Raw genomic sequence first — 19151 nt, 5'->3', positions numbered from 1 at the left:
GGCATTATACGTTTGTAGAAAGGCTATTGGCCTGCATTGGGGTATCAACCCAGGAAATGTGAATTGGCTATATGAGGCGTTGATTAAACCGATAATGATATATGGTGTAATTGTCTGGTGGTATGCACTTGACAAAACATCTAACAGAAATATTCTCACAAAAGTTATGAGACAATCTGCTCTGCTGAACTGGCTGCCTGTGGATCTTCTTGCTAAACAACTGGCAATGAATACTGCAGCCAGACTAAGTATTACAAATAGATGGAGCTACGGTTCCAGAGGTCATGCAAAGATTGTAGATCTTCTACCAAACCTACATCATGCTATTGACTACCATATTCCGGAACCGTGCATTTCGAGGAACTTCCGGCATAGTTTAGTCTATGATTATAATGAATTAGTACCTGAAATTGTAGAAAGATTTAACGTATATATAGATGGCTCTAAAACAACTAAAGGTGTCGGCGGTGGCATATTGATTGAAGAATTAGGGACGAAAATCTCTTTTCGACTCGACGACGAATGTACTATTTTACAGGCTGAAATCTCAGCTATAAAAAAGGCATCTAATTTGCTTAGGTATTATCGGATATCCAACAGAGATATCCGAATTTATACTGACAGTCAAGCAGCTATCAAATCCCTGATAGAATGCCGTCTCTAAATGAGATGGCGAGACATTCAAGAATTACACCCGTTTGGGTCAAAGAACACGGGGATATAACTGGCAATATTACTGCTGACATTTTGGCAAAAGCCGGCACGAGGATGACCATACTGAATATAGACCAGTTCTGTGGTGCCCCCTTAACGGTCATCAAGAAACAAATATTTGATTATTGCTTTAGTTCAGCTCAGGAACGGTGGTCTCACACTTGCTCGATAGCTAGGTTACTGTGGCCTCTAATGGATTCTCACAAAACATCCTACATTTTAGGGCTAAACAGAATATATCTCAGCGCTCTGTTATCAGTTCTTACCGGTCATTCAAAGTTCGAAAACCATGCTAGACGTATTAGTATTCCATATAATGACTTTTGTAGGAGCTGTCAAAATGAAGAAGAGGAGGAAACAATTACTCATCTGCTGTGTATCTGCCCGGCCTTGTAATCGCTCCATCATTAGGCGCTTGGTTCATCTCACTTTTCTGATCTATCTGATCTGTCAGATGTTCAACCTGGGTGTAAACTAGCATTCTTGAAATTGTCAAAATGGGTGTGTAACTAAATACACACTATGATTTTTTCATGAAACACAGTCTTGATTTCATCTTTATGCGATATTCATTATTCTATGTTCTATATCTGTATCTTCACTACTGTCTCTATCTCTATTTTTCCCTTCCAAATGTTTTTCCCTTATCTTTTCTCTTTACAGACGTTACAAAGACTTACTCGTGTCAGAAAGCAGTCTGCATAACCTAACCTAGTTATTAAGTAAAGCAATTTTTCTTAACGGTTTATTATAATTACATTTTATGACAATATATTTTATTTAAATTCTGAAATAATACATTAATGATCTTTTACTTTTATTCTTAAAAATGTTTTACCCTCTAGAAAATTCTAACTACAACAGTTTTCCAGATTAACAATGTGTTACATATGAGTGTTGCCAAGCAAATTATTGCAAGTTTGTCTATTTCTATGCATCACTAATTTCTATCTATGAAAAATTTTAATTATCTAACAGTTTTTAAGATATACGAAATTTTGTTTTTAACTCATATATGTGGTGTCAAGCCCCCCATTATTTTCTAAATGTTCACTTGAATGTCAAAGATCTTCATGTAAAATTTAAAGATTCTGGCTGTAATAGATTCTTAGATATAGGAATTTTCCTTTTTAATAAATATGGGGGCTTCAAGCTCCACAGATGAAGGTCCGCCCTTTTTTCTCCAAAATGTTCAGATGAATATTAAAGTAATTTGTGCAATGTTTGAAGAATCTCAGTTAAACGAAATTTTGTATTTAATTCATATGGGAGGTACCATGTACCCCATTAGAAGTCCGCCCGTTATACTCTAAATGTTGAGATGATGTCAAAGTTTTTCAAGTAAAATTTAATGATTCTAGCTCTAATAGTTTCTCAGATATACGAATTTTTCTATTTTATTCATTTGGGAGATCCAAGCCCCCCCCGATGAAAATCCGCTATTTTTCCTTAAAAATGCTCAGATGAATTTATTTGTGCAGCATTTTAAGAATTATGTTCTTTTAGATTCCCAGATAAACGAATTTTGTATTATATTACTATGGGAGGTGCCGCTCCCCTAATGGGTAGTCCGCCAATTTATTTTCCAAAATATTGACATGGATGTTAAAGTTATTCGTGCAAAATTTTAAGATTCTAATTGTAATAGTTTCCAAGATTAACGAATTTTTGTATTTCATTTATATGGGAGGTACCACGCCCTCTAATGGTAATCCTCCCACTTTTTGTTAGAAATAATTATATTGACACTAAAGTCGCTCCGACAAAATTTGAGGATTATCTCAAATATACGGATTTAATATTTTCTTAATATGGACGTGGCACCTCGCCCACGCTTCCAGACATACATATATCTATCTATGTTCCAAATTTGAAGAAAATCCGTCAAGGCGTTTTGGCGTGATTGACGCACAAACACTTACAAAGAGATTTATAATTTATATTAGGACTAGCTTTTTGTACCCAGCGTTGCCCGGGATTTTAAATGATTTCTAATATTAAATCTATAGATCAATTAATATTGTCTTTGCTTTTTACCCCTAAAATTAATATGTCGAAATTTAAATTTACATTCAAATTATATAATTCAGAACAATTTTCACAAAATTTACCAAAATCACACATTTTCTCCCTTTTCAAAAATCTTTTTTAGCAACAAAGCAATAAAAAATTTTAATACATAAGATTCCGGATTTTTAATAACTTTCTCCTTTAAAGCATGTTTTAAACCATGTCGCCCCTACACATACTGTTACACATTCATTTGTTTTGGTAGAACAGCAGAGAACAAAATGTAACCTAAAATAAAACTGTACTAATAAAATGACTGCAAACTAAAAAGTATATTTTAATTGTCAAATTGATATCATGAATTTTGACAGACAGCGTACATTAAAGTTCATATATAAAAAATTATCAGATGTGCTCTCATTCACCTACATAAATTCGGCATTCTCAAAATTTTGTTGTTGTACTTCTGTGTGGATTTTAAAAAAGTTGAATACAAATCTTACTTCGATAAATGCTGATCAGCAACTGAGTTGATTTTTTTTTTTGCAAGTTGAGAGATAATTAACTAACACATGCTCAAATAACATAATACACAAGTAAGCTTATATTGTGAGTCAACGCAACGTCAGCAAAATATTCTTGGCCTATCTCGCGGGACAGGAAATCGAGATTTTGGGCAACATTGCTTTAAACTCATCAAAGCATTTGAAACGGTACTTTACTAAAAATTGAGAAGGCTAAAACCAAAATATATTTCCTTTTAACTGAGTGTAATAGGCCAATTAAACTCAAATCATAAGTGATAATTAATGAACCAGGTCTAAGGTTTCATTACATTACGTTAATGAACAGCTGTTTTTTTGCAAACAATACTTTTGTAAAATGGAAAATTTTGCAAAAATGTTAAATATACATTTAAAACAATAAAAAAAAGAAAATAAATCAGAAAATTGCAATTCACTTAAAATATTAAGTTTTTATTTTTCCGAAATTATTGTTTTATTGTTTTTGTTAATTCTCACTTATGATTTGAGTTTAATTGGCCTATTACACTCAGTTAAATTAAGATAATAACTAACTTTACTGATAACTGAAAAACACGAAACATATATTAAACCAGGTTTAACCAAAGAATAAAGATTACGTTTATCAGAAAAACTCGCCCTAAGACGTAATTGCATCAAAAAATGTAGCAAAAATACAAATATTTCCTTTGCAGTTAAATTTATCAAAATATTGATATTTATAAATTCAAAATTCTCACAAATTTAAAAACTTTATATCATTTTAAGATTACACAAAAAAAAATTGTTCCTTTTATGTAATTTTTAGTGAATAAGGGGGTAAGTTTCTTAATTGAAAAAAAATGTATAATTTTACCGCGTTCCGTATTTCGTCCCTTTTTGATTTTTTGGAATAATAATATAACCAATTGAAACTTCTAAGTAAAGATACATTTCTGTTTAAAATTTCTTAAAGTCGGCCAGCCATTTAGGTGTGGACGTTATGAATAACATGAAACTCCCCTTTTTAACTATTTTTATTTACTTTTCCTAAAATACTTCTCAAGTATTTGCATGTTTCTGAAAAAGTACCTAAACTACACATAATTAAGAGAATGAGAGCTTGGAATTATTTTGTAAAAAATAATGGGAATTTTAATAAAGGTGAATAAACGACATAAACTCCTAAACAAATGTAATACCCGCTACTTCATTAATTCTTAATATACAAGCCTATTTACAACATTATTCTGTAAATATTTTCAATTAATTGACCCGAGAGCAATGTTCAAAAATAATAGGTTGTGTTTAAATTTTTTCCAATACTATTCATAAAAAATCCTAAAATTTTAATGTTTTGTTATTTATAATACAGTACACTGAAAAGTGGTGAAGTCACTACACCAAAAACACTAAAAAAATTTACAAACTTTTCTTTCAGACCATGGAATGCAAAAACACAAAGTGAAGTAGTGTTAGTTTTTTTGACTTGTTTCTACAATTTTCCAGTTTTCGACCTTTTTCGACTTATCGACCTTTTCGACTTATCGACTTTTTTCGACATTCGGACTTTTCGACTTTTATTAACAAAGTCAACTTTTCGACTTTTATTAACAAAGTCGACTTTTCGACTTTTTTCACAGACGATAGTCGACTTCGATTTTTCCACTTTTTTCAACAAAAGTCGATTGTTCGATTATTCGAAAGTCGATTTATAGAACCCTAATAGAGACATTTTCTGGCTTTTCCAATTTTTTTTTAAATGTCCTTCTAAAAATCATGCATTGAAATTATTTTGGAGGTTAACATTTTACACTGGTTCACACTGGGAAACTTTTGTAGAGAAACTTTTCATTTTGTGTGTGAGAAAAAGATACGGTTGATATTTCTTTCTCTTTCTCTCACACACAAAAATCAAAAGTTTCTCTACAAAAGTTTCCCAGTGTGAACCAGGTCTAACAAAATAAAACAAGTTTCCGAACGGGAAACTCCGTACAGTGGGACTCGATTAGGCCTGGTTCACACTAGGAAACTTTTTGATTTTTGTGTGTGATAGAAAGAAAAAGAAATATCAACCATCTCTTTCTCTCACACACAAAATTAAAAGTTTCTCAACAAAAGTTTCCTAGTGTGAACCAGGTGTTACTCGAGTGCATGATTGAGGGTTGCCACTTGCAACCCTTAATTCTCTTTTGAAGTTTCCTAAGTGTCCACACATAGAAACTTTAATTTCAGAAACTACGTATTAATTGCATTGATTTGTTGTTGTACGAATGAGAAGAATAGCAAAACAAAACAAGTTTCCGAGTACGGGAAACTCCGTACCGTGAGAAAGATGAATGATATTCCTTCTCTTTCTCTCTCATGCAAAATCAAAAGTTTCCCAAAAAAAGTTTTCTAGTGTGTAGTAACAAATTTTTTTATGAAGGGCATTTAAAAAGAATGGAGAAAAAAACTCTGCGACATGTCCCCTCAGCTAAAAGTGCTCTAAATGCCGGTCCAACTAGGAAACTTTTCTCGGGAAACTTTGGATTTTGCGTGATAGAGAAAGAGAAAGAATATCATTCATCTCTCTCGCGGTACGGAGTTTCCCGTTCTCGGAAACTTGTGTTGTTTTTTTATTCCTCTCATTCGTACAACAACAAATCAGTGCAATTAATACGTAGTATCTGAAACAAAAGTTTCTATGTGTGGACATTAAAGAAACTTCAAAAGAGAATTAAAAAAAGTTTCTCAACAAAAGTTTCCTAGTGTGGACAAGGTGTAAGAGCTGGCATTTTATAATTCTTAATGTTTTGTTTTAAACGAATCAATATCTTTATTTATTAAATATTTGTTAAACTACAAATCATATTGTAGTTATTTATTTTTTACACTATGTAACAAAATTTGGGTCTTCGAATCTTTCCCAGAAAAAAGACCAACGAGAAACGAAAGTACACAATTAATAGACCCAATTTCCCAAAGGGGTTTAAAAAGTTAGCTTATATTGTTAATTTATGTGCATTCTGATTTTTTTTCAGTAAAATTTTCCCATATGTAATATCAAAAAAATTTCTGCATGATCCTTTCTGATTTTGATGAAATTCGATACAAACATTCCTTTCAGACATTCAAAAGTTCTCCAAAATTTATTTACGATTATGGTTTTATCGAGGTTCAAATTTCATATTTCTAACAGTTTTTTGAAAAAAGATTAAATTTTAATGTCCGCTCCGGGACTACCCGATTCTCAATCGGCCAAAGATTGCCAACTCAGCAACAGCTGTATCAACCGGAGTTTTTTTACATCCAGTTACAGCCAAACTGTTACAGCATCAACTTCCGTACAAATTTAAAATTTTTAATTTTATTTTTTGATAAAACAAATTTAAAATTTTTTAATTTTATTTTTTGATAAAACAAATAAAATTTGTACATTTCTAGTAGAGTATTTACTAACAACTATTAAAGAAATTAAAGCCCACAAAGTATAAACATTAAGAAGTTTCCATAAATTCTACTTCTTCTTCGCTTCTTTGAAAGTTCTTTTTTTGCTGGGTATAGTCGATTTTAAGACGCCGTCGACATTTTTAGTGTCAGCTGACCACCGTCGTTAATGTATGTCGGCGCAGGGGTCTGCCAAAAAATGCAATTTGTATGTTTGGATTTTTAGTTTATTTGTTTTACGGTTTAAAATTTTTTACATATTGAGAAGATAAAAACGATAGTAAACAACTATGATCGACATTTTGGAAAACAAATATCCTTGTCGTAATAGCTTCATTAAAAATCTTTTTGATTTGATTCCAAACAAGGAAGAATCATTTCCACCCGCAATTTTTGTTTACGGACATGCTGGAACTGGAAAAACTGCAATTATAAAAGATTTTTTGAGACTTATTAAAAAGGAGAAACAAATTAATTGCGTACACGTTAATTGTGTTGAGTGTTATACATCGAAAATCCTTTTAGAAAATACTCTAGAAGAATTAATTTGCGATAGTGGTGATCAAAATATTCGATGCGATACTCTGAAAGAATTTATAGAACACTTGAGAAGCGTTAACAACTATGAGCAAAAGAGCTATGTTATAGTTCTGGATAATGCCGACCGCTTACGAGATATGGATGGAAATATATTACCATCGCTACTCCGATTGCAGGAGATGGCAGGTCTTAATATATGTGTAATATTAATATCGCAAATTCCATTTGAAAAGTTTTACTCCAAGACTGGATTAACTGAGGTGATAACACTCCATTGTCCACAATATTCCAAGGCAGAAACATTAAAAATTTTAAGTACACAGTTTGAAATAGCTCGTCAAATGCTAAGAAGCCACATAAGAGCACAGGATATGGATAAAGAATTATCACAAGTTAACATTGTAAACGAAATAAATCATGATTTCTTTAATAATTACCTGAACATATTTTTGAGTGTATTTTACAAGGCCTGTCGCGATGTTCCTGAACTAAAAATAACGGCATGTAATTGTTTTATTACTTATATGGAACCAGTACTAAACAAATCTATTGATATAACTGATGTTTCAAAACTTTGGCGTAACATAGCGGCACCGTTACGTGCTGCATTATCACAGGTTTATATGCGCTACGATAAATCTGAGGTAAGTATAAGTTCAGTGGTTTACCGGTTTTACAAATACTGATTTTATCTAATCCGGTATTCAACGGACGGGCAATTTTTTTTCAACTGAGTACCTTATTTTAGCAATGAATGAGTAAATTTAGTACTCCATATAACAAATTATACAAAACGGGCACTAAATTTAATTAATTTCCAAAAGCTATTGAAATTAAGATTCTAAATCCAAATGGTTAGGTGCACAGTATTTGAAATATATTTATTTTTTAAAATCTTTAATTTTAGTTTGTTTCTAATTTTAACGAACAAAAATTTATACAATTTATAAATCTTTGTGATTTCATTAAAAATTTCATTTATCATTAAATCGTAGAAAAGTTGTTATTTTTTTACGAACGGACCTGACAATATATCATACGTTAAACTGGGAAGTTTTATATTTTTGTATAAGTTTTATATTTTTGCCTTTTATCAATTAACAACTTCTTAAAAGTAACGATATATACAGTATGGATTTCATTAATATGGCACATTTGATTTGTGTTTATAATAAAAGTTTAATTCCATTTCGCTCAGGGTAACCATAAAAAGATGCTTGAAACTTCGTTCCTTATGAGGTCCAAACATCCCTGTGGAATAGATAAGTTAGTAGTGTAGCTAGTATAAATAATTAAAGTGTTCGATTCGTTGCATTTTTATATAAACTATTACGTTACGAAACCCCACTTCGCTTTTATATTCGAGTTACAGCTAGGAATTCAGTAACCAAGTCAAACTCAACTAATGGTGTAATAAATGTTTATACTGACTACTCAAGAGGAGTGGATGAGTTGGTGGTGGCTTTTACATTGAATGATTGGAATCAAATCCTCTTTCAGGGTTTCTAATAATTGTAGTATTTTACAGGCAGATATATCTGCTATTAATCGAGTGATATATGTAATGGGGTATGTGGGGACAGAAAACATACATAATTTAGGATTTTCATGATTGTTTTTAACATTTGTCTTTATACTCATTGTGTTTTTTTAATAAAAACAATAAAATTTGCATTAAAAAATATAACGTATATTTTATAATTAAAGCCAAACTTACAACATTGTCAGTAAAATGTTCAGAAAAGGCATTAATGATAATATTAAAAGACAAAATTTTTATGTTTACACGGTTATTAGACATTTTGTGCAGATTTTACTGCCAACAATGTAAGATCTAAAAACCGTGTATACATTGCATTATTTTTTAATGAAATTAGTTTGTTTTTATTATACTCACACCACTTTAGAGCGGAGAGTATATTGTGTTTGTGATGATGTTTGTAACGCATAATAATATTGGTCCTTTAAGTATACCAAGATACTTTAATGCGTTTTTTAGCATGATAATGAACCAAAGCCATTGTCAATATTCACCTAATGGCAGTTGTACAACTTAAAATTTTTTTAGGAAAGCTGTTTTAAAAAACAAAGCAGCTGGCGATTGGCCAGGTTAAGGTGTTTGGAGCTCAAATGGAACAAAGATTTTCATACGAAGAGCAAAGAGTATGGTAAAATCTCATACAATTTGTAAAATAATCAGTGTAAAACAGAAAATGCACAGATTGCAAGTTTGCGGGTTTTCAAACATTTATGTATATGAAAATCCAGGGTTCAGAAATATTTATATACGAACACACTTAGCTCTGCCACAATTTATATTTGTAAATATTTAGATTTACAATTAGCAATGCACAACATATCATTTATGATGTGATTTGGATAAGTTTTGGACTCACAGACAAATTTTGTTTCTTTTTATTTTATTTTTTATTTTCTATTGAGTAATTATACGCTCAACACTATAGTGGGGAGGTTATTATGCGTTTGTGCTATTGTTTGTAATACCCAAAAATATTTCCTGAGCATATTTAGGTATGTCCGTCCGTCTGTGTAAATGTAAATCTTGTGTGCACGCACGTGAAAATTTTCCACAATACGGATAAAAACAGATGCTTTATTTTTGAAAAAATAATCCATATTTTAACATACTGTCATACGTCAATGTCCGACTATACATTCATACTTGTTTTTATAATATGTTTGTGTTTTTTGAATACAATTCGATTTATTTTTTCGGATAAATAAGTAAATATAATAGAAAACAAGTAAGTGTTCTATATTCGGCTGTGTCGAATGTTATATATCCTTCTCCACGGTGTGTTAAAAAACAGTTAGCACCAAAAAGTCTCCTTTTTATATAACTTATTGTAGGCTCTACATGCTTAATTTCATGTTTCTAGATTCAATATTATGGAAAATTCAAAAGAGTACCTTTTGAAAAACCAAAAAGTACCCAAAAGTTCTCTTTATGGGTTTTCACCCATAAGACTTTACATACTTAATTTCATGTTTCTAGCCAATAACAACACACTAGTGCTGCTGTTTTTTGCATATCTAACAGAATTATTAAGGATTCGGATCTCGCCGATATCTGGGGTCCTCTAAAAACTGATTTCAACAAATATACAGACAGACAGACATGGCTTAATCGACTCCGCTATCTATAAGGATCCAGAATATATATACTTTATAGGATCGGAAAATTATATTATAGAAATTACAAACGGAATGACAAACTTATATTTAGACTTCTCATGAAGGTGAAGGGTATTATTAATATCAATTTTCTTTACAGTTTCTGTAAACAATCAAGAGGTAATTGTCAGAAACAAAAAACTTCTTTTTATGTATAAGATTATTAAAAAAGAGGTTTTTATGAAAAGCTCTTAAGTATTATATAATTTGTTAACTGTTTTAGTTTTTGTTTAGAAAAAACCAAGAAAATTCGAACAAATATTTTTTTTTCCAATTTGCTTTAACATTTATAAAACATTGGTTACATTTGGTTTGAACTTTGCTGTATTCTGTGTAGAGCCAGACAACGCAAGAATAGTTGCTCCTAGTATGCATTCTTCGTTAAAAAGACACAACTCGTGGAATTTTAGCTCTCTTAGTCCTCTTTTACATTGAGACTTTTTCCCCCTGGGCTTTTCTCAATTTTCTTTTAAATGCCCTTCGTAAAATCTTGAATGTTTACATTGAGACTTTTAAGGCATGCCTGCTTTTTGAAGTTATGAATGTAAGAGTTGCCATTTTTATAATTCTTAAATTATTATTATATATATTTTATAAATGTATACATCTATTTCTTTAATATTTGTTATATTAAATATTGTTTTAATAATTTAAGTAAATAATTATATAAAAAAATTATAAAAAATACTAATATACTTTAAAAACGTTTTAATACCCATTGCATTTGAAAAAATAAATTATTTTTAAATTTGTTTAAATATCTAAAACAATTTAATTATTGCAAATGGCAACACTAATTCATGTCTGAGAATAGTCGCACACGATCTTTATGCTTTGAGAGCAGAATAGATATAAAGCAACTAGCAAAATAACGAACATGAAGGAAAAGCAATGTCGAAAAACTTCTCAAATTACGATTCGTGTGTGTCTTATTACTCCCTTTCTTCATTTCCCCCTTTGCCAAACTCGACACGCTTGCGTGCTCACCCTTGAGAAAAAGTCTCAATGTAAAAGTGGCATTAAAAGTAAGTTGCATACACAACTGTTGTGCTGATTTTTGTAAAATCAAACGACGGCACGTACTCACCACAACTTCATTATGTATTTGGCAGGTTTTGATGGAATATACATATAAGTTCGGGTACTTTCTAAGGCGCAATTTACATGAAGACTTTTCAGACGTCTGTTTTTCCCAATTCTCTTTTGAGAATCTTCAAAAAAATCATGAACATTTATACGGTGATTTTTTACATGCAACTATGCATGTCTTTTTTTGATGTTTAATTGTATAATCCTTTTTAATTACTTATTCGTAGTAAAAATAAAATGAAATTTTTAACATAAAAACCATTTAATTTGATTTAAAAAAAATTAATTACACGCTATAGTATTTTTTTAATGCAAATTTTAATGTTTTCATGTAAAAAAGACATAATTATTTATTTTACATGAGCATAATATCAACAGTACGAATCAGTTTAAAGAGGAATGTCAAAAACAATCATGAAAATCCCAAATCATGCTTGTTTTCTTACCCCCCATTCTTCTCTTCCCCGCTCACCACCAATCACCGACAAACATGAAAACAGACTTCTGGGCAAACATGAAAAAAAATCATCGTGTAAATTGGGTGTAATTCTTCATAACTATTTCTGGCTTTCTTGTTCGTATTTCTGCAAAAAATTGATGTAATTTTTGGATGCATTATAGCATTGAATGTATCCACAATTCCTAAGTGAGTGTGATTTTGACCTACAAATCGATTTTCTTGACAAATTTTTTGATGTCGAATCCGACGAAATTTTGGTGAATTTTTACTTCATGATGTTCCATCCTTAGCAACAAAATAATTTTCCCTCTCTGCCTACAATATCCGTATCTGCATCATTATTCGACTTCATTCTCATTGAGTCACACCGTGTTACAATTTGACGGGATGTGAAGTGGTTTCAACATCAGATCCCTCTACTTCTTTAAATTCTATTGTTATATTACCCTCGTTTGTGGAAACTGGTGGCGTAATGACTGCTGCCATTTCTTCTTTATCAGAGTCAATGTTGTTAACAAGGTAGTGAAAATATCTTATTTGTCCATCATATGAAAGCCTAATTTATGTGAAATGTAGTATTCATCGTCCAAAAAATTCATAGTTTCTTACCGGGACACTGTCCAACGCTCATCTTTATGTTCCATTATGGTTTTTGATGCCAGAATAATAAAATAAGAAAACATTAACTAAACAACAAACTCGAACATATCACGAAGAAAAATATTTATTCGTTTATTTAACCTTTTAAACGCTTTTAAAGTATTAATTAAAATTAAATACCCATATACCCAGCAAAAAAAGAATGAAGTTGTTCAAGAAGAAGGGGTATTTCGTTCGTCTGCGTAAGAAATAGTAATAAACCTATCGCATAGTTCGTTACGTACGACGAATTTCATCATTTTCTGACGACGTATTTTTCGGAAAAATTATTTCTCTCCGAAAAATTCATCGTTCGTCCCAATTGAGCGTATACTATAAATTGATACATTCGTGATAAATAGACATGAATAAAATTAGCAATTTCTAATTTTTACGTTCACATTCAGAAATAAAAAGCTGATAATTTTTGTTTTATTGAAATATTAACATAAATGAAAAAAAATTGTGTTTTTTATTTTAGCCAGTGTTAGAAAAACTACGTTTGCTGCCAAGAATTATATTATTGCTTTAACTACTGCCCTAAACAATTGTCTGAAGTTGTAGCAGTGGCATTTGTTTTGCTTTATAATCATACGTTTTTAAAACTATTGCTACTTATAAAAAAGTAAATCTCAAATATAGCACTAGTAATAAATTAGTAGAAGTAGAAATAGTTCTAAATAAAACATAAACTACAATTGGGGTAGTAGCTTAAAAATATAAATAATTTTATTGCTACTTTTGAAAAGTAGCAATAGAAATCTTTGCTACTAGTTGTTCGTTCTATTGCTACCAAATAATTGAGGTAGCAATAGAATAAAAATTGAAGTAGCAATAGAAGAAGTAAAAAACTTCAAAAACAAAAAATAAACTAACAAATACACATATCCCAACGGGAAAAATGTTCAGTATAGTGGCCTTACTAAAGGCATTATTCTATAGACACATGTACATCAAGTCGCATTGAAAAATCGTTTTAATTATACATGCTTACTTAAAAAGGCTTGTAGATGGTCATCTGTCGAAGGCTTTTTATAAGATTTTCAGTCGAAGAATTTGTATTCATTAGAACTTATAAAAATCTTATGAAGAAAATTTTTATACAAAATTTGATACATAATCCTTGATAAATATACATGAATCCTTTTAGTAGTGAACATAATGAGAAATTAATATCGAAACTTTATAATACGTAAATATGTCTTTAGATGGCCCACAAATCGAAGTCCTAAATTTAATCCCGCAGCTTGTGCCTTTTTTCTGAATGACGTATTTTTTTTCGTATTTTAATAAAAAAATTATTTTTATGCTACCAAATTTTTAGCTACCAAAAATTTAATTAGCATTGCTACCTAGAACAGCTACCAAAATAAAGTAGCAATGCTACCAAATTTTTAATTGTTGAAAAATATAATAACATTTATTGCTACTTGAAGAAAATATTTAGTGCTACTATTTGAAGTATTCAATTGCTACATTAAAATATTTAAATACCAATGACTCTACTATTGTTATTAAAATTTTTATTTTTTGCTACATCTTTAACTACTGCTACCAAAATCTAAAGGTAGCAGTAGTAATAGTAAATGATTTGCTGCTAGTTTTTTTTTTTAATTTTTAACTACAAAAGTTGTTATTTTTCGTTACTACAGCTACTTGTAGTCTAGTTATTTAAACACTGATTTTAGCACATATTTGTAAAGTGAAAGTGTAAATATATAGATAATACCCATAGATTGCCAACTCAAGCATTACCACGAAATAAAGAGCTTTCTCTGTTCACACATACATGTTTTGTGTGAGTTCAACACAAAGCTACAACAAACATTCAATATTTGAAGTCCAAAATTTGCACATTAAAACAATTCGGGCACAATTTTTATAACACAAACACACATTTTTTTATTTTTTACAATTTTTTTTTATAAATTTGACATTTCATTTTTATACTATTGACTTCAAGTATTAATATTATTTAATAAAAGAAATTCAGATATTTATTTGTCAAGTCTTAGATTTGGAATGAACAAAATTTTTCATAAAATTTTCATACATAAACATATTTAGAGACGATTGCTATATTCATTTTAAAACAAGTTACATTTCAATACCCTCTCTCAATCGTTGACTCCTAGTTTAGACCGAAGTTCACTAAAACGCTTGATATCTAAGGCCTTTGTAAACATATCAGCTTCTTGATCTTTGGACCGTATGGACTCAATTTTTACATATCCTTTAGCAACACTATCACGAATGAAATGATGTTTTACATCTATATGTTTAGCTCTTTTGATTTCAGAAGTATTAGCCATACCGATGCACCCTTTATTGTCTTCATATATTGTGACAGTTTCATTTTTAATTTCTTGTAAATCTTGCATCAAACCACGTAACCATAAGGCTTCTGAAACTGCTGCACTTAATGCTATATACTCTGCTTCGCTTGATAAAGTTGCCACTGTTTGTTGTTTCTTTGAAGACCATGACACACAACAACCATAAACTTTGAACAGGTATCCACTAACTGATTTTCGATCCTTTATATCATTTGCCCAATCAATACTAACAAAGTTAACTGATATTAAATCTATAATTGAAAATCACAATCATCGGTAAAAATCCGCCCTAATTTGTTCTGAGTTTAATCTAACAGCAAGTTAAGCTTAATTTAACTGAGTAGTATGAAATCCGCCCTTAATTACAATAAACGCACTAGATTTTCAAATAATACTAAAAGCTCAATGCACCTGTTCAGTCGAAGTAACGGATTTTAAAAACAAATTTTTTTTAATAATTTGAAGTGTTTTTTATCTATAATAAAAAAATATGAACAAATTACATTTTGGTCAGAAAAGTCTAATTTTAAACCATGTGCACTGTAAGTGTGTGTTTTGGGTCGCAGAATCTAATGGCGTTTTCCGTTTTGAAAAGTTGGGTCAAAGTATAGAGATATTGCACTTTGAACTATAACTATAAATAAAGTCAAATTAAACTCTTAAAAAGAAACTGTAAACCCAAAAACCAAATACACCGTGCACATCATAACCTAAAACGCAAACGGCCCTATATATAACATTTTTCAAATTTTACAGGAGAAGCAATAAACTATTAAAATTTAAAAGTATGTTTCTATCAACGCAATTTATTTATAGTAGTGTTTAATTGTGAACGCTATCAGTTGTTATGATACTTAACAATGGCGTATATGTATATAAGATATATTGGAAAACATTTGACTTTATACCTTTAATATAAACTGTAAACCCAAAAACCAAATACACCGTGCACATCATAACCTAAAACGCAAACGGCCCTATATATAACATTTTTCAAATTTTACAGGAGAAGCAATAAACTATTAAAATTTAAAAGTATGTTTCTATCAACAACGCAATTTATTTATAGTAGTGTTTAATTGTGAACGCTATCAGTTGTTATGATACTTAACAATGGCGTATATGTATATAAGATATATTGGAAAACATTTGACTTTATACCTTTAATATTTAAATGTTATTGTATATAGGGCCTTTTGGTTTTCTCAATAAAATCGCAAATTTTGGTCAGAGAAGTCCAATTTTACACTTAGACATTTTTTTTAATGTAATAAATTAAAATCAACAATAAAATTGATTTATAATTTTTAGTTTGCGTTTCAGGTGACGACATGAAAAAATATATGTGAACAGGAAACTGTGGCACAAAGTATACAGAGATGCAGAGATGTCACTTTTGACATTTGAAAAAGTCTAAAATCAGCTTGATTTGTGCCACGAAATTTGTATCTTTAGCTACAAAAGTTTGGCAAACGAAAATGGGCGAAAACGGGCGCAATACTAAAGATTGTTGATATCTGAATTGGCCTGATTTATGCCAATAAAGTTGTGTTGTGGCTACCAAAGTATGGCTAAAGACAACAGCCTTCTCAACGTGCGCAATACGGGGGATAGTTGATATCTGGAATGACCTGATTTGTGCCATTAAAGTTCTATTCTAAACGTATGAAGTTTGGCTAAAGACAGCGGACCTCAGAAAGGGCACAATGCGGAAGATGGTTGAAATGTATTTTTTGTGCAAACAATATTATTTTTTTACAAACTAAACATTTAAAATTTTTTTATTATTAAAATTTTATTTTGTTTCAAATAAACAAAAACATATTTTGACAGAGAAGGCACAGGGTATACAGAGACGTCACGAGCAAAAAGCTATTTTCCTCTCTTTCGCACAAAACGAATTCAATGATTTTTTTAGCAGTATTTTATATACCTCTTCTCACCAAACAATTTCAATATCAAACAAAAGCTGGTTTTAGACTTTTTCAAATGTCAAAAGTGACATCTCTGTATACTTTGTGGAGAAGGTATGCAAATAAGAAAACAAAAAAATTATCAGCTGTTCGATTGCATATACCTGTTTAGTGTACACTGCTCTAGACAACAAAAAATTATATTGTTTGTTGTGTTTGTTGCCGAAACGCTCCCACCTTACTTTTTACATCATGCTTCATACATCTCGTTACTTGTAAAAAAATAAAATTGAAACAACCTTCTATATTTTTTAAATCATGAAACAACTTATACAAATTTTTAAATTAAAACTTCAAAATTTTATTAATAAATGTATAAAACATATTTTACATAAAATCACACAAATACTGGCATACATTAAAGCCAACAACTTTGCCAATGTAAAGTACAAACTCTAGACCGACAGTACACTGAAGACGAGCAGATCCATCCATAACGTTGCTTTCACCACTAACAAATCCAAGCAGCTTCAAGTGGACTAAGGTAGAAATTTGTGAGAGTAGATTACATGTTAAGCCAACTTTTTCATCGAGTATAGCGTAGAAAATTGCCAACAAGCGATCAATGCTAAAAGACTTGGGTCCTAGAGATGTAGACATTTTCTCCGACACCTTAAAAAATAGAATAATTTGAAATACCTATATATTTACATATAACACAGATCAGGTTGCACTAAGTAAGGTGAAATCATCAAGGCAGCTGATTTTTATTTGTTTATTGTAAAAGTGCTCGGGTTTTGTCAAAAATAATTTATTTATTTTTATTCTAACATAAAAATTAAATTTGTGTTTTCAAACGAAAAAAAATTCAAATCAAAAATTATTAATGAAAATGCTGATAAAAGGGTTCCAAATGAAGAATATCAGATATAGCACCAATAAGACGTTGTCCTGCTGCGAATACAATTTAAATGCAACAACCGGTTTTATATGTAATATTGTGAAATACACAACAAATTTTCTTTCAAATATTTATTATTTTTCAATTTAAGAAATTTGATTTTGGCAAACTCCATACTCTGAACAAACATAAAATATTGTGTTTGTTGCGGTTGTTGCCTAAATGCTCTCACCTAACTTATTACATCATGATACAGGTCTAAGTTCACATAATAATCGAAATATTTTTTGGTTAATTTTTGTAGCAAATCGGTAAATTTGGTGGCGTACTGTTTACCAAATAAAAATGTAGTGAAGTACTATTTTTAGTACACATATAAGGTATTCTTAAATTGCAGATTTCATTATTCTAGCTTAAAACCAAGTGGTGTAAATAAATTCTAATTCTAAGGGAATTTTTCCGGTACAATGATTGTTCTCACATTGCTTTTATGCCACGTCGAATATGTATTTGTATATATCTCGAAAATATTACTGCTTTCATTATTACCTTTGCTTTAGCGTTAACTGTTTGCATACGTTTTCGCTGCTTTCCATGATGTTTAACGAAGAGACGTTTATCTTCTTTGGCTGAGTTGTGACTAGCTAAGAAGGCAGCAATTAATAAGTATTTTCCATAAAATGGCAACTCCAGAGATTGGGCCATTTTTCTAACGCTTTGGTCGGAATAACTGACATCAGTAACAACGGTTAAATTCTAGAAATAATAAAATACATATGTCTTATTGGTCACATTTTTGCACCTCTTAACAAAATTTTATGTGTATGTATGTATGTATGTATGTATGTATGTATGTATGTATGTATGTTTGTATGTATGTATGTATGTATGTATGTATGTATGTATGTATGTATGTATTTGTGTATGTATGTATTTATGCATATTTTATATTGAGCAGTGGCAGCGTTAGTCTTTCTCGCTTATTGTCACTTTTTCAATAAAACACATTTATATATTTTTATAATTCTCTAAATATTCCTGTCAATTTAAATTTTTCAATTTTTAGAAAAATAAATACCAAAGAATAATAAGAATATGGGGCTTGTCAGTTGGTACCTTAAGAAATTGTCAATCGGTACCTAACTCTAAGAATGTATTGGTAGAATTTTCACCACACTTTCCAAATATACATAGTTGAATAAAATCGTACATAAACATTTTATGAAAAATAAATTACATTTAAATTTCTACTGTCGGATATTTTTCAATATATTTTACCCATATCTGATCAGTAAACATTAAATTAATATATTTTTCGGACTTTGAATGTATGGCAATCGGTAACAATTTACTTGAAAATGTAAATTTTTGATAGATATGAGGTGAATAAAATTTTACTAGCTCATTTTTAATTTTTTTTTT

The 19151-nt window shown here is 30.2% G+C and overlaps 2 protein-coding genes across 2 annotated transcripts; one reads left to right on the top strand and one right to left on the bottom strand.

Annotated features, from left to right (window-relative positions):
• Positions 1 to 6813: 6813 nt before the first annotated feature.
• LOC124420308 (origin recognition complex subunit 5-like) lies at positions 6814 to 7897 on the top strand. Its single transcript, XM_046952662.1, has one exon. It carries the CDS (start codon positions 6947 to 6949, stop codon positions 7880 to 7882), a length of 936 nt encoding a protein of 311 aa, XP_046808618.1. The 5' UTR covers positions 6814 to 6946; the 3' UTR covers positions 7883 to 7897.
• Positions 7898 to 17165: 9268 nt separating this feature from the next.
• On the bottom strand, positions 17166 to 18521 carry LOC111680017 (origin recognition complex subunit 5). The gene is made up of 2 exons (XM_046953960.1): positions 18279 to 18521; positions 17166 to 17500 (listed from the first exon to the last, which is right to left on the bottom strand). The coding sequence occupies exons 1-2, from the start codon at positions 18432 to 18434 to the stop codon at positions 17216 to 17218; spliced, it is 441 nt and encodes a 146-aa protein (XP_046809916.1). The 5' UTR covers positions 18435 to 18521; the 3' UTR covers positions 17166 to 17215.
• Between the last annotated feature and the right edge of the window lie 630 nt (positions 18522 to 19151).

The sequence above is a fragment of the Lucilia cuprina genome, chromosome 2 (assembly GCF_022045245.1).
Source record: "Lucilia cuprina isolate Lc7/37 chromosome 2, ASM2204524v1, whole genome shotgun sequence".
NCBI lineage: Eukaryota > Metazoa > Arthropoda > Insecta > Diptera > Calliphoridae > Lucilia > Lucilia cuprina.
Note: the sequence above shows the minus strand (reverse complement) of the source record. Positions and strands in the feature narration are given on the sequence as shown.